This window comes from Equus przewalskii, chromosome 3 (assembly GCF_037783145.1).
Source record: "Equus przewalskii isolate Varuska chromosome 3, EquPr2, whole genome shotgun sequence".
NCBI lineage: Eukaryota > Metazoa > Chordata > Mammalia > Perissodactyla > Equidae > Equus > Equus przewalskii.
The window spans coordinates 21860221-21887961 of record NC_091833.1 but is presented as its reverse complement, the minus strand read 5'-3'; the positions used below and the strand labels follow the sequence as shown (position 1 = coordinate 21887961).

General features: G+C 43.6%; 2 protein-coding genes across 13 annotated transcripts; one reads left to right on the top strand and one right to left on the bottom strand.

The window, feature by feature from the left end:
* Window positions 1-582: 582 nt before the first annotated feature.
* On the bottom strand, window positions 583-14933 carry LOC103551738 (IST1 homolog). Of its 11 annotated transcripts, none has more exons than XM_070613851.1 (11): window positions 14746-14933; window positions 13514-13656; window positions 12598-12636; window positions 11354-11480; window positions 8657-8837; window positions 8031-8118; window positions 7469-7552; window positions 6044-6154; window positions 3660-3848; window positions 2166-2211; window positions 583-1708 (listed from the first exon to the last, which is right to left on the bottom strand). In XM_070613851.1, exons 4-11 carry the CDS (start codon window positions 11439-11441, stop codon window positions 1518-1520), a joined length of 978 nt encoding a protein of 325 aa, XP_070469952.1. In that variant the 5' UTR covers window positions 11442-11480; window positions 12598-12636; window positions 13514-13656; window positions 14746-14933; the 3' UTR covers window positions 583-1517. The 11 variants fall into 11 exon arrangements, with proteins under 11 accessions (XP_070469952.1, XP_070469954.1, XP_070469955.1 ...); XM_070613853.1 differs by having other exon boundaries at window positions 14506-14921; XM_070613854.1 differs by having other exon boundaries at window positions 14330-14913.
* Window positions 14841-26102, top strand: ATXN1L (ataxin 1 like). 2 transcript variants are annotated; one of them, XM_008521320.2, is made up of 3 exons: window positions 14841-15096; window positions 17162-17229; window positions 18448-26102. In XM_008521320.2, exon 3 carries the CDS (start codon window positions 18565-18567, stop codon window positions 20629-20631), a length of 2067 nt encoding a protein of 688 aa, XP_008519542.1. In that variant the 5' UTR covers window positions 14841-15096; window positions 17162-17229; window positions 18448-18564; the 3' UTR covers window positions 20632-26102. The 2 variants fall into 2 exon arrangements, with proteins under 2 accessions (XP_008519542.1, XP_008519543.1); XM_008521321.2 differs by having other exon boundaries at window positions 14948-15096; window positions 18445-26102.
* The last annotated feature ends 1639 nt before the right edge of the window (window positions 26103-27741 follow it).

Genomic DNA, 27741 nt, shown 5'->3' with positions numbered 1-27741 from the left:
AGAAAAACAAACAAAAAATACCAGTTACACAAGAAACAAACAAACAAAATAATTAATTTGGCCATCTTGTTTTCTCACCCTCTCTTTCATCAAGTCTCATAGAATCACTAATATTTAGTCCACTAGAACTTAGCAAATAATAGAAACTGAAAAGGAAATGTTATTTATTGAGCACCTACTAAGTGATAAAGAGCTTTACATACATTATTTCTTTTAATCTTCATGATTGTGCCCATTTTATGGGTGAGCAAAAGGAGGTCCACAGCTAATAAATTGCAGAGTCTAAATTTGAACCCTGCTATACAGGATTCCACTGATTTCCTGAAAACACTTCTCTCATTCACTCTCAGTGTTTGCACATTCTTTCAAATATTTATTTTTAAAAAAGACACTTAGGGGCTGGCCCTGTGGCCAAGTGGTTAAGTTCGCGCACTCCACTGCAGACGGCCCAGTGTTTCATTGGTTCAAATCCTGGGCGCGGACATGGCACTGCTCATCAAACCACGCTGAGGCAGCGTCCCACATGCCACAACTAGAAGGACCCACAACTGTCGGTGTCGCAATCCAATGTACACATCAGGATAGATGCGGAGAGGGCTGATGGCCACTCTGAGTTTATTATAACCAGCATTTCAATATATACATAGCTTACATCTGTTAAACATACACAAATGTTCTGGATGAAGTAATTAGCGAATGCCAAGAATTCTTAGTGATTTCTCAAGGAGCCCTCCCTTGGCCTCTGTTTTGATATTATCATGTTATTGCTGTGCTCGTATACTTTCTCTTGGAGCATGCAAGGCCTCCTAGGCAATGGCCCCTCCTGCTCCCGATATCGTGTCTCCATCTGTGCCCCCGGGCGGCCGATGCCTGTCTTAGGTTGCCTCCCCCTGGAGGTCTTACCCGTCATTGGCTAACCGGCCTTCTCACCTCCGGGTCACAGTTTGTTGGCAAGATTTTTCCAGTGATTATTAACCCTTCCTGTGTCAGGGGTGGCTACAACAACAAAGAATATACAACTATGTACTGGGAGGCTTTGGGGAGAAAAATAAAATAAAATAAAATAAAATCTTTAAAAAAAAAAAAAAGACACTTAGGCCTCTAGTTTCTAGGCTCTTTCACGCATGTCTGACAAGAGATACCATTTACCAAAAATCTTATAGCTAGTAAGCATGAGAGGCAGATTTAAATACACTCCATTCTGTCTCCCTAGAAAAAGAGATAATTATGAGAGAAATAAGGATCCAGGAGAAAACAAAAGTTTTTTTACTACAATTAATAAAAGTCTATAGATCAGGACTCTTCATCTAAGAATTATACAATTTTAAGGGACAGGAATAGTTATATGTGTATGCACAGACATACACACACATTTATTACAGAAAGTGAACCATAGAATTTAAGAAATGGAAGGAACTGTAAACGAGAAAACTTCAGACCCACACATGGGTGGCCATGTTAAAATTTGTGCCCAGGAGCTCTGATTCCCAGGCAAATACTCAATCCAGGACTAAGAATTACGTGGTTTTCTTCAGTATTTCAAGTCTCCGGTCAAGATCTTCAAAGTCTACTTCTTCAGAATCATAAGGGTCAATGGATAGGCTTGCTTGAGGTTTTACATCAGGCACTTCAGGCAGTATAAAGTTATCAAAACCAATCTTGGCTCTTGATTCTGGCTTTAGAGAAGTTTGGGGGTTGAGTCCTGGACCTGTTCATTTCAATAATGTAATTACAAGTCACAACAATAAAGTCCTCCAGAAAGAATTCCCAGCCTCAAAGACAGTAGCTATTATTGATTTTGAGAGTACAGCACATAATATGGCTGGAAAACTGGACAATTCCTCCATCATGCAAATGGTGGTAGTGGTTACATTTTGTTCACAGTCTTATTCAAGGGCAATTTGGACTTTTTAAAAAGGCACAATTTTTCATAACATGTGCCAGGATGATCTAGAGTGGTAGTGGTTTAAAAACATTTTTTTGTGTTAAACATCTCTGAGATCCACATCCACCTTGAAAACTGTTAGCTACTACAAAGGAACACACTGTACCCCTGGTAAATCACTAATAAACTTCTCTCACCAATGGGGGAATAGTCTTATAACTGAAATATCTTCAATAAATTTCAAGCAATTCTAACTTCTACCAGCATTCCCTATACTTACTAGGAACCAGGGAAGAAAGCAAATCATTCTTCTTATAGGAGGCATTCTGAAAGAAAAAAGACCACTGGGAAGTAATGGGTTTGAATTCTAAACACACATTTTGTTCACAGTAAACTTTCCATAAATATTTCTTAAAATTAATTTTATCACAGTCAAGCTTCCTTCGTGTTTAAGGTTAAAGTTTTTTTATGCCTTCTAGAAATGAGCCTTAGAGTGACTACGGGTTTTGCTTCCTCTGTCACCTATAGCCTCATACAAGAATCAGGAAATCTTTTATCTTTGAGTCTGGAGATGCTAGTTGTGGAAGATGATTCAGTTTAATAAAATCAGAGGACCCTTTCTCCAACAAATAATTGGCAAGAAAAGAAGGAGAGGCAGGAATAAGGAAGTGCTAGAGATTAAAAGATTTGAGACATAACAAGCGAACATAATATGTGAATTTTTTTGGATCTTGATTTCAACAAAATAACTATATCAGGATAGATGCAGAGATGTCTCATTTTTGAGACAGGGAAATTTAATATGGATTGAGTATTATATGATATTAAGGAATTATTTTTCATTGTTTTGGGCATCATAATGACTGTTTTATATTATAAAAACAAAGAGTATGTGTTAGAGTTATACACTGAAGTATTTACAGGAGAAATTATATATATAATGTTTGAGATTTGCTGTAAATTCCTTCTCTCCCTCCCCAAAAAAAAGTGTTAGGAAGAGAGACATAGATGAAATAAGAGCAGCAGTATGTTGATAACTGTTGAAAATGAGTGATGGAAGTTCATTATATTATTCTCTCTAATTTGGTATATGTTTAAATTTTCCATAAAAAAGTTTGCTTTGCTTTATTTTTAAATCAGAGGACTTGCATTCCAAGAGTAGAAGCTGAGCAATACACAAGGTGTGGTTCAGACAGATAATTTCAACCAGGAAAATCAGAGTTAAACTATGTCTGAAATATAAAATCTTAAAAAAGAGCTTCATGGCATCAGAAATACCTAGCAAAGTGAGAAGAAAAGAACAATTTCTCCTTACCTCATACTGAAGGAACAAGGAGTAAAGAAAATTAATGCCTATGGCTCTCTAGTTTTCACTTATTTGACTTCTCCAAATTTGCGTGTACAAAGTTATGAGATTTTTATACTGTTTTCAAAAATAAATTGTTTTTTCTACAAATAAATTAAATATATCTAATCTGAAACATGAGTCTAAACCACTGTACATTAAAGACTTTAAAATTTGTCCAGCTCATAAACATGTTCTTTGCAATCTATATTATGGTACTGTCAGGAGGTTGATGAAAGACTGTAGCCCTATTTTCTCATGAGTTCAGCATAAAAACACATCAAATATCAGCTAAATGATTACAAATATGCCCCTCAACCTTAAAAAACTTCACAAAGATCATTTTACCATTCAAAAGGCCCATTTAGAAATACATTCTAGCACTATTTGTAGTCCCATTCCAGATTCAGTTTCCCTATCCGTACTGACCTGTCTTTCAGGAGGAAGGGAAGAGAAACTAGGGGCTGGGGATGGCACAGGTAAGGGCCCTGGTACAGATATTGGCGATGCCCAAAGTGTAGGACCAGTTCCTGCTACAGTCCCACCTCCTCTGCCAAGGGCACCTTTCTTGACATCCTTGGTAAATCCAATACTGATCAGGTCTGCTGGGCTTTCAACCTGAAGTAAGAAGGAAAGAATCACATTGGGTTCTCAATTTATTACACATTTGTTTATTACATACCTACTACATGCCACGCACTCTTGGAAGCACAGGGAAAGAAACGGTGAGCAAAGAGACATGGTTCCTGCTCTCGTGAAGCTTAGAGTCTAGCCTAAGTCAATGACAGGTACGGCCACCTTCAGGTTTTCTGGCCCATGTGCTTCATCTTTTTCCCTCTTTCAATGACTATGTTGTAAGAACCTATGAGGTCAGACACTGGTACACCAATAAATAAGAGCTAGATGTAAATATGCATAGATATGTCTACAGGAAAGTTCATCAAACTTCAGCAGTGGTAAACTCTGGATTTATTCATTCACTTGACAAAATCTATTGACCACTTAATGTAAACCAGGCACAGTACTAGGGATGCTACAGTGAACAAAACAGACAAAACTCCCTGTCCTCATGGAACTAATATTCCAGTGGGAGAGACAGATAATAAACAAGATCACTAAGTGAACTGTACAGTGTGTTAGATACAGATAGGAGAGAGAGAGAAAAAATATAAAGCAGAGAAGAGGGAAGAGGTTGACATTTTAGAGAAGGTAGCCAGAAGGGCCTCACAGAGAAGGGAACAAACATTTTGAGTACAGACCTGAAGGAAGTGGGGGAGGGACCAGGCAGATAGCTAGAGAACAAAGTGTCCGGAAGTACAAAGGTCCTGAGGTGAGAACCAGCATATGTGTTTGAAGAAGCACGAGGAGGCCAGTGTGGCTGCAACAAAGTAAACAAGGGGGAGAGTGGAGGGAATGAGGCCAGAGAGAAGAGGGGAGAGTGGGTGTAGGCAGCCTCGTTGGTTATAGGAAAGACTTTGCCTATTATTCTAAGTGAAATAAAAAGCCATTGGAGGGCTTTAAAAGAAGAAGAGTGATGTGATCTGACTTAGGTCCTAACAGGATCTCTGACTGCTATATTGAACTTCAGCTAACGGAGAAGAGGAGTAGAAGCAGGAAAAACAGTAAAAGGATCATCCAGGCAAAAGATGATTGAGGTTAGATCAGGGTAGTAAACGTGTCAAGAAGGTGAGTGGATCTGTCAGCCTGGAGCTCATATCAGCCGAGAGGCCTTAGCAAGTGAGATACATGTGGAAGTCCTCACCATAAACATGGAATTGAAAACCATGATATTGGATGAAATCACCTAGAGAGTAGGGAAGAAAGAAAAGAGGTCCAGAGCCTGAGTCCTTGGCACATCACTGGTGGCATTTCCTGTGGCTTTTGCTTCTTCACAGTGCCTTTCTATATTGTCTAAATTTTTCCAATGTGGCATTTTTCAACAAACCATGTAACTCTTTGGAAGAGAAAAAAAGAGTGAAATAGTCCCTATCAGGAAACCCTCAGGAGCAAAGCATCAGAAAAGACAAGTGTGCCCCTTAACCACAATCCAACATGGCACATGCTGCCCCAGCAACTGGAAGGCATTAGGGAGAAATCTGTCATCCTAAAATAGTCCATGACCACCTTTTGGAAGATTAATCCACTCTCCGTGACAATGATGATGATGATAAAAAGCCAAATTTGATTATATTTGCTTCATGCCAAGCATTGCATTTAATTTCCTTGTATGTATTAGCTCATTTAATCATCTTAAAAACTTATGATATTTGTTAATAACTATTGTTATCCCCTTCTTAAAGTTCAGAGAACTGAGTCTTTGAGAGGGTAAGTCACTTGCCTGAGGTCTCATGGTTAATAAATGGTGGAGCGAGGTTCTGAATATGGGTTATTTCACTACTGAACGCATACTCTTAACCAAGATTAAATGACAGTGCCTTGTGCCTTCGGATTTTGTAGCCTCTATTCCAGAGCTCTTTATTAAAATGCAAAATATCCCTGTGGCAAAGCTGAGATCTTAAGAACTAAAAATGTTTTATACACTTCTGAGTATAACACTTTAGGTGCCTTTATCTTTGTTTTCTACTCTGTTGTTAACAACTTAGAAGGGTCATCTGATAGTTAGCAGAAGTCAAGTTCTGTTAGGAAAAGTATGTGGGCAGAGAAAAGGTGCAAATGTCACCTGCTTTACAATCCTGCCACATTCCTAAGTAGAAAAGCTACTCTGGAAGCCACATTCCTAAGTAGAAAAAATCTTCTGGTGCACAATAAGAATCTCAGCTTTAAGTCAATCCTCCCTTCTTGAAAGTACTCACCATATTGGTTGCCTTGGATTTATATGGCACATTATAGTTCTTAGCAATTTCTATCAGGTACTGTTCCACTAGAACCTGGGGTAGAGTGTTCACACTTAATTTACACATTAGCTGCAAAATAAAGAACATAATGAATTTGGTCACACACATACCTACAAGATAAGAAACAAAAAAGGGTTTAGGTAGTCTTTCACCTTTGAATCATTGTTCTTCATCTTTCTAGTCTCTGTAATGTCAGATGTATGATTTTAAAAAGATGTATAATGGGCCTGGACCCATGGCTGATTGGTTAAAGTTCTGCACACTCTGTTTGGGCAGCCCGGGTCTGTGGGTTTGGATCTCAGATGTGGACCTACTCCACTCATTAGCCACACTGTGGCATTGTCCCATATACAAAAAAATAGAGGAAGATTGGCACAGGGCTAGTCTTCCTCAAGCAAAAAAAGAGGAAGATTGGCAATGGGTGTTAGCTTTGGGCGAATCTTGCTCAGCAAAGAGAAAAAAAAAAGATGTATAATTTAGCAACAACAAGGTAGGGCCCTGATTGTATCATAAGATAGCCTTGTCCTGGGGTGAAGGGATCTCAAACCAAGTAGAATAAGAGGAACAAAATAAACATAAGAAAAAATATTTTGAATCAAGAATTCTGATTTTATGACAAGTACTTGAATTATGTCAGAGGTGATATTCAACATATTAAAAAACCAGTACAGCAAGGCACTAACCAGTCTGAATGTATACCCTGAATGATGAGAATGTCCACCAGCCTGAAACAAACACTTCAGCCAGATCTCTGTGTCCCAGCTGAATGTCTGTCCTGAATTATGTATGCGTGGTCATGCTGTGAAATATTCAAAAGTTGAAACTTCAAAGTTGCATTAACTTCTTTCATATTACTAGGCCAGTTACATTTAGGAAAAATGTATACTTCCTTAATAAAGAAATCAGCTCAGAGTCAGCCCTGATGGCCTAGCAGATAAAGTTCAGCTTGTTCCACTTCCACAGCCCAGGTTCAGATCCTGGGCATGGAACCACACCACTCATCTGTCAGTAGCCACGCTGTGGTGGCAGCTCACACTGAAGAACCAGAAGAACTTACAACTATACACAACTATGTATCAGGGCTTTGGAGGGACAAAGAAGAAAAAAAGAGGGAGATTGGCAACAGATGTTAGCTTAGGGTGATTCTTCCTTTGCAAAAAAAAAAAATTTTTTTAAAGAAATCAGCTCAGTTTTCTTGACTCTAGCTTTTTGATAAAGATTTGAGTTCTCTAGTCCAAGATCTTCATCCAAGTTGCTCTGATTCCAATGCAAAACTTATTTCTAAACATCTTTCAGTCTGCACAAAATTACATGTTCTGAGCTTGTTCAGCTTTTCCCAGACTTGAGGTTTAGAAAAATGTGTGTCTCTGGAAATGGTACTACCCGAGAGCTGACAGTTCCAATCTCATTGGTTCGACACAGTTGACCATATTCTTGGCTGTACTTTGCACACAGCTGGTTAGACACCTGCAGCAAACCATCACCAAGAAAGAAATAAAGGCAAAATTCATGAAGTTATGGTAAATTTACTTTAGATAAAGAAACACCAAAAGAGCAAAAATCACTTTCATCTTACCTCATTGGAATCGTGTTCTTTTAGCATCAAAACAACAAGAATAACAAGTGCTTTGCCCTGTTTTTAAATATCTGATAAATGTGAAACTGAAAACTTTTAATTCTAAGCACTATAAATTATGGCACCCCTCTCCCTCGCAAAACAAACCCAGTTTCAAGTTTTATTTTTTTAGGTAAATTTTGTTTTCCCACCATTGCCATGAAAAAAGTATTCATTTTTCACTTAAAGACTAACAGAACAAAATACTTTTTGGTTAACCTTTAAGAGAAGAAAGGATTCCCCAAATAATCCTACAATTCTGAATGAGTAACACTAGTTATATCCTCACCTACATTCATTGTACAGGCAGTTAAAATTCTTCAAACTTACTATTTTCAACTCAGGCACCTCTGACTGGAGGCGAGGAGCTGCCCAGATTAGTGTAGATATGGCTTCAGCCAGACCAGAATCCAGTTCCCTAAGGAAAGCATGAAATTATGAAATTCAGGGCTTATGTCTCCCTGTTTTCCCTACTTCAAAGGTAGCCCATGGACATGTTCAAAATATAATCTTAAATGATTTTTTAAAAATGAAATTAGAATATAGACCTATATGTACATATATGTAAATATGAACATAGATATACACACATACATGTGTGTGTTTATACACATACAGATATACGTATATAGACTGAAAAGAATATACCAAAATTCTTATTTCCAGATTTGGTGATTATGGATTCTTTTGCATCTGTACTTCCCAACTTTTCTACTACAAGTTTATACTGTATCTTTACAGCTCAGGGAGGGAAAGACAACTATTCAGCTCTAAAAATGGCTCTCTGGAGTGACATATTCTCTTCAAGCAGGGCTAGTTCTCCCTAGAAAAATTAGACACAAACTTCTTTGATACAGTCTCAACGAGTTAGAGCCCACCCTCTTCCTCACTAGGTGACAGGGATGCCCTGACACTCCTTTGAGCCTGAGAAATGACGCAAGTTCAACAGATCTCACTTTGTGGCCTGGATCAAGCCAAACCGAGCCAGCAGCAGGTCACAGTACAGCTCCAGGATCTCCATGGCCTCCACGAGGTAGTCTTCTCGGATAATGTGCTCCACTCGGATCCCAGCTCGTTCATCCTTGCCGGCAGCCAGATGGTCAGCAACCTCCTTCCTTGCTTTCTGGGCCTGCTCGGCTGCAGCACGAAGCACACATACAGAAAAATGAATGTGCAAAGAGGAGTTTGTTGAATAAAAAGGTGGGTTACATGATAGTGTGAAACAAGGTTTTTATTTTTAAAAACCCAAAAATATCCACAAGATATACCATATATGCGTAGACAAAGTTACCAGTGAACGAGATCAGTGGTTCTTCAAGTGCCATCCCTAGATCAGCAACATCAGCATCACGTGGGAACTGGACAGAAATGCAGATTCTTGGGGCTCACCCCAGAAATACTGAACCAGCAGCTCTGGAAGTGGAGCCCAGCAATCTGTTTCAACAAGCCCTCTGGATTCTCACAGCTGTTACAGGTTGAGAACCACTGCTCTAGGCGGTGCTTCGACAGGTGATCTTTATTTTATCCTGTCAGCTAAACTTTATGTTCTAAAATATTCCATATGGGGCTGGCCTGGTGGTGCAGCAGTTGGTTAAGTGCGCAAGTTCCGCTTCTCAGTGGCCTGGGGTTCGCCAGTTCGGATCCTGGGTGCGGATTTGGCGAGGCTTGGCAAAAGCCATGCTGTGGTAGGCGTCCCACATATAAAGTAGAGGAAGATGGGCACGGATGTTAGCTCAGGGCCAGTCTTCCTCAGCAAAAAGAGGAGGACTGGTAGTAGTTAGCTCAGGGCTAATCTTCCTCAAAAAAATAAATTAAATAAATAAATAAAATGTTCCATAGTGAATTGTAATAAAAATATTAGTTATTTGAAAAAGGAGAATGCACGAAGTGTTCTGCATTAAAAAATGTTTTCATATATAAAGTTCCATTTGATCCCTGAACACCTGCGTGAAGTTTGTACGTTATTTGCATTTTACAGCTGAGGAAATTGAGATTCTGAGAGGTTAAATGGCTTGTCTGTGGTCACATGACTAGGAGTGACAGGTTGAATTGGAACTCAAGCCCAAATCTTCAGCCTGCAAACTCCTATGCTTTTTCACCACAGTGTGTCATAAAATAAACAAGTAGAGTCATGTTGAAGTAACAAACGTAACCTGTCCCAGGCCAAACCACCATGATACGTAAAATCTTACCATCTTGTGTTACCAATTCATGACCGAGCCTGGGGAATTAGGCTCTTCAAAAGTCAGGAAAACCTGAGCCTCCAAATTATATACCCTGTCTATCCACTATACCCTAAAAATGATGCCCACCATCTAATGGTGAATAGACAGAGCTACTCTGTCATTGTAAACAAATCTTGACATGAGACTGCATTTGAATCTGAAATAAACGCAAAACTCAGTTCTTGGAAGGGTGCTTAGTTAAGCCCAAAGTAGGAAAATGTTCTTTGCCCTGGACATCACAGGGAAAAGAAATCACAGTAGAACTAGACTTGTTTCTGATAAACGCTAAACTGCTATTCCACCAATATTAATCTAGGCACATATTTACTGTGTGCTCAGGTTAGAATTTGTGTTACAAATAGAACCCTGAAGTGACAGAAGGTCAGGATTATTACGTCTTTTTAAAAAGAAATAAATTTAGGTAAGACAGGGCTAATTCACCTCATTTATCTCAAATCATTCAGGCATTCCACATTTAAATGTCCTCCTTTGTAAGAAGAGGATAAAATTTATCTGGATAATAATATGTATCACTGGATTGTCAGGATCAAATAGCACATGAGCATGCAGTTTAAAATTCACAAGTTCTGTGTGCACCATCATTGTCATCCTCATTGTTCATGGTAAAATAATGGGTAACACTAGGTTCGCCTACGTTCCATTTGTTTTGGCTGCTTTCCTTAGGCCTCTGTTATCTGAGTAATATCCAAACTCCCTCTGCAAGATTTGGCTAAAGAATGCCCAAAAGTCATTTTGGAAGTTTGAGTAACAGCTGCTTCTCTACCAATAGATTATGGCAATTCAATAGTAAATAGTGCTGTTTACAGAGCACTCAGAAAACTGTATTTACATGCAATACTTGTTTCACCTGAACCTTCCTCATAATCAGAGATCATCAGTTTTGCAGTTTATTGAGGGGTTAATGGCTCATGTGACCCTCTGGAATGAGGAAAGAGCAAAAGGCAACAGAAAATAAGTTGAACTTAAAGAAAGAAGACAACATGTGTCAGTCACTACCCCTACTCATGGGTGTAATACTGCTTGAGCTGTCACCTGATAGAAGAAATAGCATTTTGTGTGTGTGTGTTGGAAAAAAGGTGAGGAAGGCTTTTCTGGAAGGGTTCTTCCAGAAAAATTTGCCTGAGAGCTCAAACTTAATAGCTATAGCACATTTGAAAAGGCTTGACTAGATAAAATCCTCTGCCTTGGTGGAGAGAAGTCCAGTAATATGGACTTTTAAGCCTTTGGAAACTTTTAAATGATTTGATCACTATACTAATCATTCCCACATTCCTACAACTCAGAAACATCCCTTTAAATTCCAAAGTTAGTAAGTAAAGTCTTAGGAGATATATCACCCAGGGTGGTGGGCGAATTGCACAGTGATCTGAGAGGCAGCTTGCTATGTTGCCTGGAGTATTTACTCACTTTTCTTTTTTTCCAGGAGTTTTAGGCGGTTGACAACCAGTTGCAAGTTGACCCGAAGGCGATCAGCTTTGAAAGGAGAGCTGAACATGATTTCACCACAAGGCACGGCAGCTTGCAAATCACCTTGCTGAGCAAGTTTCCCAGAGAAAGAGATATCAGTGTCACAGGAGCCCTCATTTTTCCACATCTACTTTATTCATTCAAGAAGCCCCATGTAAGGAATTCCTGGCTGCTCAGTAACGTCCTGAATGCACTTGCTTCTCTGTGGACCAATTTCCCAGATATGACTCTTGCAATTAAAATAATGGTTAGGTTTCCTTCAGTTTATTCCAATTGTTAGTGTTTTTTACTGAAACTTTTGAGAGTTCTGCAGGAAGTTTCTGACAAAAATGAAAGTCTTTGGCAAGTGTCTGAGGAAGTATACAACAGAGGGAGAGTTCCCTCCCCAAAGGACATATCAGTCACTCATGGGAAATTGTAAGACCTTCTTCTAGATAAAATATTAGTGAATTTGAAGGGGAAATCCCCATCGAAATCTAGAGAGGTCAAATAACATTAAAAGCATATGGAAATGAGGACACAGAATTGTTCAAAGAAGTAGATAAAACAGAAGCTTGAAAATTTCACATTTCTACATTTGGACATCTAGAAAAGGTCTTGAAAAATAATCTAATACCAGGCACCAACAGGTTTCTAGGGAAAGTTAAATCTGCTATGTATTTCTATAATTTCAGTGTATGCTGGAATTAGTTATTTCTGCCACTGGCATCAAAAGATAAAGTTCCGTTCCTAAAATGACACCTTCACATGCAGAAGCATACAAGCAGGAACATGTGACATTATAAAAAAAGCCACCTACTCCTCTTGTTATGACACATATGGTTTCCCAAGTTACCAGCACTTCTCTCTGGTTTGATCCCTTAACATCAAAAAGAGTTGGAATAGTTGTCTGAGCTTCCCCTGCCCGTACTACAGGTCTCAAAAAATTACTGACAAGGATCTAGACAACACGGAGAGCTGGTTTGAAACTCATGCCTCCTGAGGGTGAACAATAACCAGCACGGCAGGGTTTTGTTGTTGTCGTTGTTGTTGTTGTCTTCCTTCCAGCACAGGAGCTCAAGCTCTCCCATCACACACATTCAATCTACACACATCAGAGGAATTCAATAGGAATCCAGGGAAAGGGAACAGGTGGACAAAACAGATTGAAGTTTAACTTTTCAGTCCCCAAATGTCCCAAATACCTTTCAAAATCTCCTTTCACTTCATCAGTTCTTAAAACTCTGTGGAAATAAAAGAAACAAAACAAAACTTGGTCAGGGCCAATCTTCCTCAGCAAAAAAGAGGAGGATTGGTGGTGGGTGTTAGCTCAGGGCTAATCTTCCTCAAAAAAAAATTTCTTTTTCAATAAATGAAAACTACATTAGTTTACTTATCACTAATATTCCTGTCAAACTGTCACTATGGAGCTTCCTACCGTCAATACGTACCACCAAAGAAATGAAGACTTCTTGGAGTAAAGAGCTCTACAAGATGATTCAGCAGGGATATGACCCACCCTTTTGAGACTACAGCACCAAACCAGGAAATCACCTGTGTTTCACCAATCAGAACATCCTGTTTTTTTAATCAGACATGCTTTTGCATCACATAATTATGTTAATGGCTGTTAGCCAAAAAACTTTTTTGCTTGCATCTACCTGTGTCTGCTCTTTCCACTTTGTCTGAAAAACCAGCTCTCTGAGAGTGTATCTTGATCTGGGAGAAACTGACTATCCTTAACTACACCTGGATGGTCCAAGGGTCTCTATCTTGACAGTTTTAATGCCAGTTTAGTAAGCTAAGGAATGAACTAGAAACCAGAATGCCAGTTAGTGCTAAAACGGAATCACTGAGCAACCACGGGACTTCCTTCTTGGCCAAACTGAGAGACAAAATGACTGTTATGAATAATATTAACATTCACGAAGCAAAGCCCTCTGCTGATTTAGATGGCAACAGATCAGTAGCTTCACTATGTTTTACCCACTGGTGCAAGGTGTGTGTGTGTGGTGTTCAATAATTTTGATGATCCTTTGTGCCCACCCAGGTGAGAAAAGAAAATGGTCTTCCCTAGGAAGAATCTTAAAGATCATATACTTTATTAGTATTTTAACTTACTCATTTTAATATTCTAAGAAAATATTCTCATAAAAAATTCAAACAATAAGTCCCTTTTCTTTCTTTTGGCCACGACCAAATTCCATTTTCTTCTCCGGAGATAGCCAAAGTTAACCCGTTGTTGCATATCCTCTACTCCTTTTCTGTACAGACACAGAAATACATGCAACTGTAATTTATGTCTTTTAACTTTAAATACATGATATCACACTGTGCACGTTCACTTATTTTTTCACTTAAAATCTTTAAAGAGCTCTCTTATCTACATTTGCTCCCACTCCATCTAGTTCAAGCTCCTCATTTTGCAGAAGTGGGAACCCAAGTCTAGTAGTAAAATGACTTTCCTAAGGTCAGATAGCCACAGAGTAGGGATCATAGCCCAGCCAATACTTTCTAACTCAAATGAAAATCAATTGTTATTGGCGCTGCCCCAGGGCCAGTGGGTAAGTTCGTGCATCCCGCTTCAGTGGACCAGGGTTTCTCTGGTTTCCATCCTGGGCCCTGACATGGCACCGCTCATGGGCCGTGCTTGGGCAGCGTCCCACATAGCACAGCCAGAGGCACTCACAGCTAGAATGTACAGCTGTGTACTGGGGGGCTTTGGGGAGAAGAGGAAAAAAAATAAAAAAAAGAAAATGAATTGTTATTGGACAAGTTTGCAGAAATGGAAAGGAGAAAAATCCACTCCGAATCCAGTCTCTCCAATAGTTAAACCTATTTTTCTCGGTTTAGTTTGTATTTGTATGCAAAACTACTTTTTTACATAGATGTAATCAAAGCACAGATTCATCTGGTGTTAATTTTTTCTCCACTTACGTTAATCAGATGTTAATATTACTATGAAGTCGACTAGTTAGTTGGCAATGAATGGTGACCTAATATTTCATTGAGTAGTCAAGCTCTCTTCCCACTAAACCAAGCTGCTTCCCACTTTGCCAAGCCCCTTCCTCTCATTCCTCACAGACTTTCAAGGCTCCTACTATTTGCTTCACCTTCCCCTAGATCCTGGCTCTGGTCCATTATCACGCCCCTCAGAGGCCCCTCAACTCTTAAAGAGCTCCCATCTCCACTCTGGATGTCCAGGCATGTCCTTAATCTCTTGGGCCCGGGTTGCCTCCCGGTTCCCGAGGTTCCCAAGGAGAGGCTTCACAAGTCAGGCCCGGGAAGACCAGGAAATGAGGGTCTCTGATGGCCACGCCCCAAGGATCTGTCTGGGAACCCCCAGAATTTACTAGAGAGATTGCGGAGTCATTGTGGGTTCAGGGTGAGGGGGCCGGGCCCAACCCTCTTCCCGTGACCCGGCCTCGAAGGAGGAGTTAGTTTTGCCACTGGAGACAGCGCTGGGCGAGAGGGGCGGTTGGCTAGCGCCCTCCCCTCCGGGGTACTGTTGGGCGTCGCTCTCTGGCCCAGGCTGTGACGCAATTTTCCCGCGCCGGGGGCGGGACGTGCTTGACGCCATCTCTGGGCGCCCGGTTGGGGGCGCTGGGTGTGGGGCGGCTCCGGGGCCGGGGATGGCGGCGGCCGTGGTTGCAGCGGCTCCGGGACGAGCGAGAGGAGCCCGAGGAGCGCCGTGAGATGGGCCGGTGAGTGTCGCCGGGAGTGGGGGCCGCTGACCGACCTCACGGAGGCCAAGAAGGCCTGGGCTCGGAGCTCCAGAGGAAGTGGCCCCCCTGAGCCCGTTGCTCCGCCGGACCGGGGCCCGAGAACCGCGGACCGAGGGAGCGAAAGTGGCCGCGCCTAGACCCCCGCGCGCTTCTCTCTGGCCAGGCCCAGAAGGCGGCCTCAGGCCCCGGCGTCCCCGCGACTGTGTCTCCGCGGGCCGGAGTGTCCGAGTCCTCGGGGCGGGAAGAGGCCCCCAAACAAGGAAGCATCGCCTGCGGGGCCTCGCCCCTGCCCCTCTGCTTGAAGGGTCAACTCCCACCCTTTCAACGCAGAATTCCCAATTTCCAGCCCTACCCTTGTTGGAGCAAGGATTTCGGATCATGGGAAGCCATAAGCTCTAGTCTCTTCCAAGCTCCTGTCTTTCTGGCAGGTGCACGTCTCGCCCTCAGCGAATTCAGGTCTCGGGCTGTGTTTAGCTTCTTGATTCCGGGCTCTGCTGACAGCGTTGGCAGCTCTGCGAATGGTCCCCCTTCCTCCTTAGTTCGGTTGGGGTCACAATGCGTCTTCCCCTTGAGAAATCCTCATTGAGCCCCTTCAGAGGCCGAGGTTTCAGATTTCCAAATGTGTTTTGTGTTGTGGGAACCTAGTACACAAGCTTGGCTCTTTGTTGTCATTCCCTCAGACCTCTTGCCTCTGTCAGTCCTTTTATTAGCCTCTGTTTGGCTAACCCCTCAGTGACCTAGAAGCAGGTTTTCTTTAATGTTTTAGGTGCAGGGAGCAAGGATCATTCTGGGATTGAAAGTGTGACCCCAATTTCTGTTGGGAATGAAGGAGAAAGATAACTGCTTTTCAGGTACTGGAATTCAGGCAGAGAAGGCATGCAAGACTTCTGCCCGCTGTGTAATTTGTTTATGTAACTAAGAATTTGTCTTCCGCCTTATTTTCCCATCTCTTCACCTTTTTTTGTACATCCACACTTTGCCAATCTTTTTTCCCCCTCCTCAAAGCCCTAGTACATAGTTGTATATTCTAGTTGTAAGTCCTTTTAGTTCTTCTATGTGAGCTGCTGCCACAGCATGGCTCCTGGAGCCGAACCCAGCTACCGAATTGGCGTGTGCTGAACTTTAGGCCATCAGGGCTCGTTCCACACCTTGCCAATCTTAAGAGAGAAATATTGCTTTCAGTTTGGTTTGAGGCTTGCAGTGGTTTTTTAGGACCTGATCAGGACAGTGGGTAGTTTCTCAGAGTATTAATCAGTACTACTTTCTGTTTTCAGAAATTAAGGCTCCATTCTTCAGTGCTTGATGTTTCTGGCATGCGTATGTTCGCATATTGATAGTTTACCGTGAATTTTGTTCCATTGTTAACTACGTGAGGACCAAAGCAATGTTTTCACTTTCTGTCACACCTGATTCAGTACTTGGTACCAAATTGTCACTCAGAAAAGTTGACATACACATGAGCCCAATTTTTTACCCTGAAAATCTGTTAATAAGGTTTCCCCCTGAGTGACTCCCCCTTGACCTCTTTTTCTGCCCTAGAAACATAAATAATTGTTCTTTTCCCTCTAGTGCTGCTTTTCTCATTTAAATAACCTCCACATGTGTTTTCATCGGCCCTGAATAAAAGTGAAATCTGTGAAGTTGATTTTTCTAGCTTCTCCTTGTTCGGATGGGAACAATGTTGAGTCTTCCACTTTTATTTGTACATTTACCTGAAATTGAGATCCGAAGTAAATTTAACCTTTGTGGGATGGGTACAGGTAGAAAATGAAGAATATGATATTAAGGAAAACAATGAAGTTCAACACATGGAAAATTTTTTCCGGGGATGTCTTCCTACAAATTAGAGCTTAAGAGATGACTTTTTCTCTATTCAGTTGCCTGGGCACTCTGGACATATGTGCTGTCACCTCTGGGGAAGAAGACAAGGCAGGGACTCCTGGGCTTTGATGTCTTTCCGGCTTTGAAATTACCTTTCTTCACGACCCTGGAGAGGCTCAGGGGCTAGGCTGCTGCTTACTTTATTCCTATTTCTGTCTTCTAGGCTTTCAAGCCAGGGGGGAGGACACTGCTTCTTATTACAGCTGCTCAGAAGCACCACTGGAAGCTCAGGTAATACAGGCGCTTTGGATACATTGTTGCAGAAAAACATCCAGGATTCAACAGTGGAAAAATAGAATGGAGTATAGAAGTCTCTTTTCTGATTCAAAGAACTGGAGCTTGATTGGAAGAAATAGGTGACAAAGTTTATATGCATTGACATGTTCAGACCAAAAAGATACTTTATGACAGTGGGCAAAACAAGTATGAAAGGTGACAGTAAGAGAAAGGGGAGAGAAAACTATCTTATGAATCATATAGACCCTAAGATAGTAATAAACAGGTATGTTTGGAGGAATGGAACCAGAATTTTAGGAAGTGGTTTCCTAGAGGAGACCTACAATGGAAAAGGAGCCATTGGCAAAAGAAAACACAAAGGAAAAAAGAAAGAGAATGAATGAAGAAGGCAAATTGAAGGTGGTTAGTGAGAAGAAAAGAAGTCTTGCCAGACTAGGGAACAAGAAGTATACATGAGGTGAGAAGTGTTTTGTTGTTCTTTGGGGTGGAAGAGAAACAAATAAATTGTAGAACACACCAGTACAATCACTGTCTCCATAGGGCCCAAGTTGAATGTAGTATATTATGGGGCAAAGAAGATACTAATTTCCATAACATGTTTGGGAAACAAGGTTGGAAAAAAAAAAGACACAAGCACCCTCAGGACTTATTGACACCTGGGTCCTTGAGGTAGCGGTGATATAAGGCAAAGGTGAGTTTATCTAGGCCTGGGGCCGGGGGAGTGGGGATAGATGAGATCATAACTCAAATTAGGCTGGGGACAGGAAGCGAGGATGAGGGCATACTTTAGGAAAGAAGATAGCACAGTAGTCTTTGGTGGTGAAAGGAGAAACTTAGGAAAAAGAGCCAGCAGCAAAGACCATGTGTTCAAATCCCCCTTGGGGGAGAAGGCTGAGAAAAGTCAAGATCCCCATCAGAGGCATGACTAATCATGAAGCTGTTGGTTTCTCTGGGGTTGTAGAGCCCACAGGTTATTTATGCATCGTTGAATGCTTGTTTTTGTAGCTCTTTGTGGTTTCCCTGACTGTTTCTTTCATGTCCTAGGCTGGATGAATGAGGGGGTAACATCCTTGCGTGCCCCTTTCTCATACCTCTTTTTTTCCAGTGGTCTCCTTTGTTACGTCTTCCTCCATGCGCACAGTTGCTGCTATTTCGTTTGACTTGGTTCACCCCTAGGTTACTTTTCTTTGCCTCTGATTTGTTCCCTAGCAGATGTGGGCACCCCAGCCAGCAGCAGAGAGGGGTGCAGGGGAGCCACAGAGAAGCCCCTTCTGATGCCCCAAGGAGCAGGCCGACCCCTTCCAGGCTCCAGGAACACCACAAAGCAATATGAAACCTGTTCATGAGAGGAGTCAGGAATGCCTTCCACCAAAGAAACGAGACCTCCCTGTGACCAGCGAGGATATGGGGAGAACTACCAGCTGCTCAACTAACCACACACCCTCCAGTGATGCTTCTGAATGGTCCCGAGGGGTTGTAGTGGCCGGGCAGAGCCAGGCAGGAGCCAGAGTCAGCCTGGGGGGTGATGGCGCTGAGGCCATCACTGGTCTGACAGTGGACCAGTATGGCATGCTGTATAAGGTGGCTGTGCCACCTGCCACCTTCTCCCCAACTGGCCTCCCATCCGTGGTAAACATGAGCCCCTTGCCCCCCACATTTAATGTAGCGTCTTCTCTGATTCAACATCCAGGAATCCACTATCCCCCAATCCACTATGCTCAGCTCCCATCCACCTCTCTACAGTTTATCGGGTCTCCTTATAGCCTTCCCTATGCTGTGCCACCTAATTTCCTACCAAGTCCCCTCCTTTCTCCTTCTGCCAACCTCGCCACCTCTCACCTTCCACACTTTGTGCCATATGCCTCACTCCTGGCAGAAGGAGCCACTCCTCCCCCACAGGCTTCATCCCCGGCCCACTCATTCAACAAAGTCCCCTCTGCCACCTCCCCACCTGGACAGTTGCCACATCACTCAAGTACTCAGCCACTGGACCTCGCTCCAGGCCGGATGCCCATTTATTATCAGATGTCCAGGCTACCTGCTGGGTACACCTTGCATGAAACCGCTCCAGCAGGTGCCAGCACAGTTCTTACCCCTCAAGAGGGCCAGTCTACTCTGGAAGCAGCCCCTGCCAACGGACAGAGACAGCGAGAGCGAAATTTAATAAGACGGGAAAGTGAAGCCCTGGACTCCCCCAACAGCAAGGGCGAAGGCCAGGGATTGATGCCAGTGGTAGATTGTGTGGTGGATGGACAGTTGTTTTCAGGTTCTCAGACTGCGCGGGTGGAGGTGGCAGTGCCGGCACACCGAGGGACCCCAGACACCGACCTTGAGGTTCAGCGGGTGGTTGGCACTTTAGCTTCTCAGGACTATCGTGTGGTGGCAGCTCAGAGGAAGGATGAGCCCAGCCCCCTCAACCTGTCCCATCATACCCCTGACCATCAGAGTGAGGGGCGAGGGTCAGCCAGGAACCCAGCAGAGATGGCCGAGAAAAATCAGGCCCGAGGGTTCTACCCTCAATCCCATCAGGAACCAGTGAAACATAGACCTTTACCCAAAGCAATGGTTGTAGCCAATGGCAACTTGGTGCCCGCTGGAACTGACCCAGGCCTGCTGCCCATGGGCTCGGAGATCCTGGTGGCATCAAGTTTGGACATGCAGGCCAGAGCCACCTTCGCAGACAAGGAGCCAACACCACCCCCCATTACCTCCTCCCACTTGCCCTCCCATTTCATGAAAGGCGCCATCATCCAGCTGGCTACCGGGGAGCTGAAGCGGGTGGAGGACCTCCAGACCCAGGATTTTGTGCGCAGTGCCGAAGTGAGCGGGGGGCTGAAGATTGACTCTAGCACAGTTGTGGACATTCAAGAAAGCCAGTGGCCTGGATTTGTCATGCTGCATTTCGTGGTTGGTGAGCAGCAGAGCAAAGTGAGCATCGAGGTGCCCCCCGAGCACCCCTTTTTTGTATATGGCCAGGGTTGGTCCTCCTGCAGCCCTGGACGGACTGCACAGCTCTTTTCTCTACCCTGCCATCGGCTACAGGTGGGAGATGTCTGCATCTCTATCAGTTTACAGAGCTTGAACAGTAACTCAGTTTCTCAGGCCAGCTGTGCTCCCCCAGGCCAGCTGGGTCCCCCCCGAGAAAGACCTGAGAGGACAGTCTTGGGACCCAGAGAGCAATGTGACAGTGAGGGGAAGAGCCAGCCGTCAGGTGAGGGCTCCCGAATGGTAGAGCCCTCACAGCCGGAGCCTGGTTCTCAGGCCTGCTGGCCAGCCCCAAGCTTCCAAAGATACAGCATGCAAGGGGAGGAGGCACGGGCTGCACTGCTCCGTCCCTCTTTCATTCCACAGGAGGTAAAGCTTTCCATCGAAGGGCGTTCCAATGCAGGAAAATGAACCTCTCTCCCAGACCAGGACTGGGGCTTTACCCCAAAGCTGGGCCTCACCGTGAACAGGCAGAGGATTTGCACATGCCGAGCAGGGAATGGCTCTCTTGGCAGTGAGACTGGGGGGAAAGAGGAGGCATGAAGGCAGCCTCCCAAGACAGGGTCTGTTGCTCATTACCCCATGGCATCCTTTCAGGACAGTGCTAGAGGGTGCTGTGATGGGGAGCAGCAGGCCTGGGCCAAGGAGGTAAGGGGGTGCATGCAGGATAAGAAACATTCCAAATATCAGGGCCTCCCTGTTCTTTCCTCCTCATCCCTAGCTCCTGCAAGGGGAAAGTCAGGCTTTGGGAGCAGGTGGCAGAGGGAGGGAGCAAAGAAAGAGCCAAAAACGATGATCCACAGCTTATAGTAGCAGTTCAGCTGTCTGAAGTTTCTTTTCCTTTCTTTTTTGTGGTGAGAGGGCAGGAGGCCCCATGGTTGGAAATAAGAGGGTTCCCACCCAGAACTCTTTTTGAGAGCTGTGCACTTTAAAGGGTAATTTTGTTCCAGATGTCTCTGGCTGAGTTTGTGGGGGAGGAGCACTCATCTACAGGACTCTGCTTGATCCTCTGCTTCAGCTGTTTCCTATCTCTCCCCACCATTCCTGCCACAAGGCTTCTAGCACCAGGAGAGAGAGAAGCCCCTCCAGGCTTCAGAGTGAAGTACTGCCTTGGTGAGCACCCAGTTGGAGGACTTTGGGAGAAAGACCTGATGGCCAGGCTGACCGGGCTCTAGGCAGGGCTTCTGGAAAGGTAGCTGGCCCGACACAGCTCCTACTCAGCATGCCAGACCCGCTTTGAAATTGTACTGAGTCTCTAGTTGGTGATGGTGACTTTTCAAAGAACCAGTGGATCCTTTTCCCCAGGCCCCTCCACCCCTCCTCTGTCTATGTTGTGCCTAAGTGCCTGCACTGCTCCCTTCCTTCTGCTGCCCTCACTGCTCTGCATGGTGTCTTGACCTGGACCTAATTTGTAGCTGCACTGCCTTTCCCCTTGTGCAAAATTGGTTTTGTCCACTCTGACCAAGACCTCTAGTTTTTGCTGGGTAGGGGTCTCTCTGGTTTCCCCTTCAGTTATATTCTCTATTTTTAAAAACTCAGAATCATGTCGTCTCCTCTTCTGTAGCTGAACAGCTTGGTGGAGAAACAAGAAGGGAACTATGCCCTGAGTCAGGGCAAATACAACTGGCTGGGCAATACCCATCCTGGTGTTTTTACACAGCCCTTTCCATCTTATTCCACTTCCTCTCCCAGCATTCAGGCTTCTCCAAGCCATCTCCTCCCACAGCCAGCTCTAAGGTTCTAGGATAGTCTTGATAAAATTTTAACACCTGAAGTTTCCTAGATTTTACTTTGTAGTGGAATATTCCTCTGCAAAGAGTATTTTCAATCTTAGTTGCATTTGCCCCTCTGTGTGTCTTAAACCCACTTTCTCTTCACAACTTTTAGCATCAGCTTGAACTGTGGGATTCCACTGGGTATTGAGAATTAGGCTCCCCTACTAGCTTCCAGGTGGGTGGGTGGGTTTTTTGTTTGTTTTTTGGGGTCTTTAGACTCTTGAAGCAACTCAGGGTATTGTCCACTCAGTTCTGTGGTGAGGCTTCTCCCAGGGTATGATCCTGGCATTTCCTTTAGAGGTGGACTGGCCGAGGCCTGTCCTGTCCTCAGGAGTTCCAAACCTCTGAGGTCTGATCTCTGCTCTGTCAAAGACTTCAGGCAGGTCTTGTGACCTCTTGCTCTTTCACTTCCTCCCCAGCTGCCAAATGGGGATAAATAATCTTACCTACCTCCTGAGGGGAGGGGGAGTTCTGAGAATGGAGTCATTCTTAGTGTTCAGGTGCTAAAGGTTGTTCTCCTGGGGGAACAAAGTGACTGAGACTGGCTTGTTTGCTACAAGCCTTACACCCCACTGTTTCATTCCTTGAGAGCAGTTACCTGGCCAGTCAGCTTTTGGAGGCCCATCCCAAGGAAGCTGCTGACCTGACCACAAGTACTTAAGTCTCTGGTTCACCTCAGAACCAAACACCAACCCTGTCTGGTGAACACTCAACCTTGTACACAGTTGGGATCATGTCCTTTCCTTTCTCTGTCCCCCATTCTCTCTAATGCTGCTTTATCTGGCCTGTTTCCTACAGTGGGGGCCTGTGGGGCTGAGTCTTGAGGAAACCTCTCAGATGACAGCCCCAGGAGAAGGCCTCATCTCTTGCTGTTCATAGCAACTCATTCCTAGGGATTATTGTTTGCACGGGTTTCTCAGAAACATCCTTCCTCATAGGAAGGCTTATCAACTGAATATAGTGACATGCACACAGTAGACACTCAAGAAATGTCCAGGGACACCAACTGAGCTTCTTCCTTATGGGAGCAAACATATATCTAACCAGATACAGGCCAAGTAGTTTAAATCAAATAACCCTCCACTTCCCAGCCTGGTAACTTCCACTTAATCCTGGAAAGAGAAAATCTTGTGAACCTTGGCAAGTTGGGCCCTGACTTTTCTGCTGCTGTTCCTTCCTCTTCTGTCTCTTGCTGGTGAAGCAATACCAGTAGCTCCCCTAATACCGTGCCATGCATACATAATATAGTAATACTTGATTTTGCTGAACTGCAGAGGTGTCTTGTAAAGTATGGTCTCCCAGGAAAAGAAGCTCTGTGCTCTAAATCTTAGTTAGAGCTTGTGGCATTCCCCTTACCTTTCCCCTCTGGTTCAGTCTTTTCTTCCAGCCATGAGAAATGAGTAACTTAACGGTGTGTCCATTCTTCCTTAGGAATTTCATAAGGTCACAAGAGACCTAAGAGTGGATTTGAGAAAGTGAGCATTTTTGTGGGAACCTGTCAGCTTTTGGGGAATGGGCAATTGAGGAAGGCCAGAGCCAGTTCCTTGTCATTGGTAGGACATTTCCAGAGTTTGGGGATAGAAAGGAGAAATGCTGACTCTGGCACTAAACGGAAATGCCTATACCAATTTGGGAGTAGGGGAACCAGGTAAAGGACAGGTAATACAACCAAGTCTTAGATCATCCCCATCAAGATTAGTGTACACGAGGGAGGGGGAGAACAGGGGAAGGGGACCTGGGAGTTCAGAGCTGAGCACTTGTACCCAATGGGAAGGGGCCCCAGCAGATCTGGACTGACCCTTCCACACTCTTGGTCCCAGTTGGTCTTAACACCAAGGGCTTTGGTCTGTGCTGCTTTGCCACTGCTGCTGTCTGCTCACTGTCCTGCCTGCTGCCCTTTATAGCTCCCTGTCCTTCCATGTCTTTGGCTATGTAGATGAAATCCAGGCATCCTGTCCCTTCTTACATGTGCAAGTGTTACTTTATAGCAAAGTCATGTTGAATAGGGATAGTATGAAATGCTGCTGGTGGGCTGGTGAATCCAAAGGGAACTGGCTTCAGTGCTTGTTGGGAGCCCTTTGGCTCCAAATATCTGACTGTCTTGAGGGAGAAACAAGCAGGTCCCATTAGTGGGGTTTTCTGTGTATTAACTTCTTTCCTTTGTGATATCTTGTATCCTGTTTTAAAAAATAAATGATGGGGAACCAGATTAGGGCCTGTGTCAGCATCCCAGGGAGATTCATCTGGCTCCAGTTATGTGGATTCTGGGGTTGGAAGAGGGCTTGGAGTTTGACTAAATAATAGCCCCATAAGTGGGGCAGTTTTATTTTTACCAGTGGACATCATAGGAGATGCACAGGGTGGTGGTATGGTTTAAACCTGCAACAAGCAGGCATGTTGAAGAGTTGAGTGATCACACTGGAGATGAAGGGTGGACATGGGTTGACTGGGAAAGAGCCTGGGTCCACTGGAGTAAAGATAACCCAATTAATTGGCCATGGGAGATTAGGTCACATTCTTAAAAGCAAAGTAAAGTTTTAGGGAGACTTCTTGGTCTCCTAGGGCTAAGTTTACTCAACCACATTGAAGCTACAGTACTTTCCAGATGGGAAAAAAGTGTACACTACAGTTGAAGAGCTGAACCATGCTAGGTTGGATGTTGACCAGGAATCTATTAGCCCTTTGCTAGGAAGCCTTCACCCTCCAGCTTCCCTGGGGTAGGGAAGGCCTCCCACATTATGCAATAATAAAATAAGCATCTGGGTCTTTGTAGCTGTCAGTTACTCTTTCAACTCTAGGACCTATCTTTGGGCCATAAGCCTGGTCTGGGCCTAGGATGACACTGGCCCTCAAGATGCTAGAGTTGACTGCATTCTCTCCTTACCTGCAGACTATGCATAGTGCCTGGGGCGGAAGGAGGAGAGGTGGTGCGGTTTGTCCTGCTGAGCCTCCCCAGCAGGAACGATAGTAATAAATGCACTTTTCACACTAAGGTTTCTTTATTAGTTTTCCTGTTAAGCCTAGATCCTCCCCCGGTAGATTGCAAACTCAAAGTCTGTGTGATCCCAAAGCCATTCTACTGCAAACGCTCAGCAGTGAAGATGGCCTCAAATTGGGTTCCTGTCTGCAGTGTGTGTGGCAGCAGCCCATGTGCCTTTACCTATTGTCAAACTCGCAAGCATTTATTTCTGTCTTTGACTGTCATGGGGACTGAGGTTCTTCAGAGAGAGAGAGCTGATGACACAGTGGTTTTACACCCACTCCCTGGACAGGGAGTTTGCACGTAGTTCTGAGCTGTGAGTGGTTAGTGCATTGCTGGTGTTGCTAAAGACAGGGTTCATCCCTCATTTGCTTGATACTCACATTCAAGAGAATCTTGTGTTGGGGAAGAAACTGACTGTACTCGTGGCAAACTTGAAGTATTAAAAAGAGGGCTGTCCCCCACAACCTTCCTAGTCACACAGGATCCCTGTAGCCAAAACAGTATATGTTCCAGCTGCAGAGAGCAGACTGCTCTCAGCTTGCACAGCACCTTAGGGGAGGGAAGAATATATTGATAGAGAATGGGGTGGAGAAAGGAGGATGGGAACGTTGTCATCCAGGTGGCTTTAGGGTCCTGAGGAGTAAAGAAGGACTGCACTGGGGAGGGCTGGATGGATCTGATTTGCGTAGGAGTTCCCTGTAGATAAATAACTGATCCCCCAACTACTATCCCCAGTATGTAATGGCTGAATTAATATGTAATCAACTGCATTGTATCTAAAGCCTTAGAACTAGTCAGGTGCTCCCCCCACCCAATACCACTTCTTACCCTCTAATCCTACCTGATCTTTAACAAAGCATTAATAATTCTAAGGATAATCTCTATTTTGTTGTGCTTTTTTGTAACTGTTTTAAATAAATCAATTTGTACTGTATATTTGTACTTTTGTGAGATCCTTTTTGCTGTTTTACCATTTTAAGTCTCTGTACTTGGCTACACACAGATTGTATTTTTATTGTTAATGCTCTTATGGATACCTGCATTTAACTTGTGGACTATGTAAACACAATATATATCAATATCTATATATCTATATATCTATCTATATAAACTACTAGCTTTTCCTTTTGGTGTTTGCGCCTTCTTCCTATCCCAGCCTTAGATGGTGGCTGTTGGGTGGGGGATAAAACCCTTCCTGGGAGAGCTTGTAATAGAGAGCAAATGGTGCCCATCTACGTGTGGTGGAGTCGGGGCAGATTGTGAAGCTAGTCCTGTAGCAGGTCTGCATATTCTGTTGGTATGTATTTCAGAGACCCAGAAGTCTACCTGTAGATTTGGATACTAGCACAATCAACCACCACAAGGACCTGTAGATGTTCTCACTGTTGGCCTTTTCTCCAGTTCTTTACTTTCCTCAGGAATACTGTCAGAAATTGCTGGAATAAGTCAGCTCCAATCATTGTTACTGCTTCTAACTTAGGAAACTTGCCACTAGTAAGAGGTGAAACACTCAGATACATGATAGTGACTCAGATACATTTATTGAGCACTTAGTATGTGCCACAAACTATCCCAACTGCATTATATATTAACAATCATTTGTTGCTAGTACTACTATTTCTATTTTGTGGGTGGGCAGAGGTTAGTAACTTGCCCAAAGTTAGACAGCTATTAAATGGCAGTGCACAATTTTAAATCCAGGTGTCTTAACTTCTGAGTTTGTATTAACTCATAGTTTGTTGTAAAAATTAAATGAGATAATCCATGTAAAGTGCTCAGCATAATCTTTGACACACATTGAGTGTGCAACCATTTTGAAGCATTCCAAGTAAGACTTCAATATGGAGCTCTGTGAGAGAAAGGCATTTGGCTCAATTAAATACTTTCTTTTAAATGTCCAGTCCTTTGTGACAAGCTTATTAAATTTGTTTTATTTTTCAGAACAGAACTATTTTAGCCCGCCTTGTAGGAATTAACCCTAGTTTGGTCAGGGGTCAGTTAACACTATTAAATAGCCTTGAACCTGTGGAGGTCAGAGAGGAGTCCACGCTTCCTTTTTATGATATTGGAAGAAGTCCACATTCCTGGCATAGTTATTTTTCTGACTACTGCTTAACTAGGGCACTTCCTTCTGGACCACACGATCTATAATTATCTAAACTGTACACAACCTCTGGTGCAGGCTAAGGAAAGTTCTGTGCTTGTTCTGTACCATCACAGAAGGTTTTTAGAAATGACCTCAGCTCTTGTCTCCCTCCATGGTTTGGCAGCCACACAAACTGCCAGAGAGTAGTCATTTTGCTCTAGTCTTGACCACTATTGACTTGTGGTCTCATATCACCTTAATTCTGGATTTCCATCAATGGGTTTTATTATCTCATCTTGGCTCTGGGGAATAAATAAAAAGATGGATTATCTCTTCTCTCAAACGTGAGTTTTTTGGTGCTATGGACCTTAAGGCAGCTATTTCTGTGCACATATTCCTAAGTGCAGCTGACTGCTGTCTGGGATAGAATTTTAAGTTTGACAAACTGGATTCTGCTGGCAAAAGTACCCAGCACCTAGTCTAAATACTGTATCTTCTTTAGAAAATGCCATGTATGAGGAAAGGTGTCTACTTGAGTTTAGAAAAGGTAAGCTCAGTTTCAATAGCCATTGGGACTGGATTATCTTTGTTACGGTGGTGGGGATGGACCCTCACAAAGTCAGCATCGGTTCCTTCTTTAGTGTCCTAGTTGTACCTCATCAACTTGTAAAGGCCCA

What these genes read in the sequence shown, in the direction of transcription:
- ATXN1L (XM_008521320.2), top strand. Translation starts at nt 18,565, where the DNA reads ATGAAACCTGTTCATGAGAGGAGTCAGGAATGCCTTCCACCAAAGAAA.
- LOC103551738 (XM_070613851.1), bottom strand. Translation starts at nt 11,441, where the DNA reads ATGTTCAGCTCTCCTTTCAAAGCTGATCGCCTTCGGGTCAACTTGCAA. An exon ending in AATCCAAGGCAACCAATATG is followed by an intron (nt 3,849 to 6,043) that starts GTGAGTACTTTC and finishes TTCTTACTTCAG; the next exon opens with GTTGAAAGCCCAGCAGACCT. An exon ending in GCTTTCTTCCCTGGTTCCTA is followed by an intron (nt 1,709 to 2,165) that starts GTAAGTATAGGG and finishes TGAAATGAACAG; the next exon opens with GTCCAGGACTCAACCCCCAA.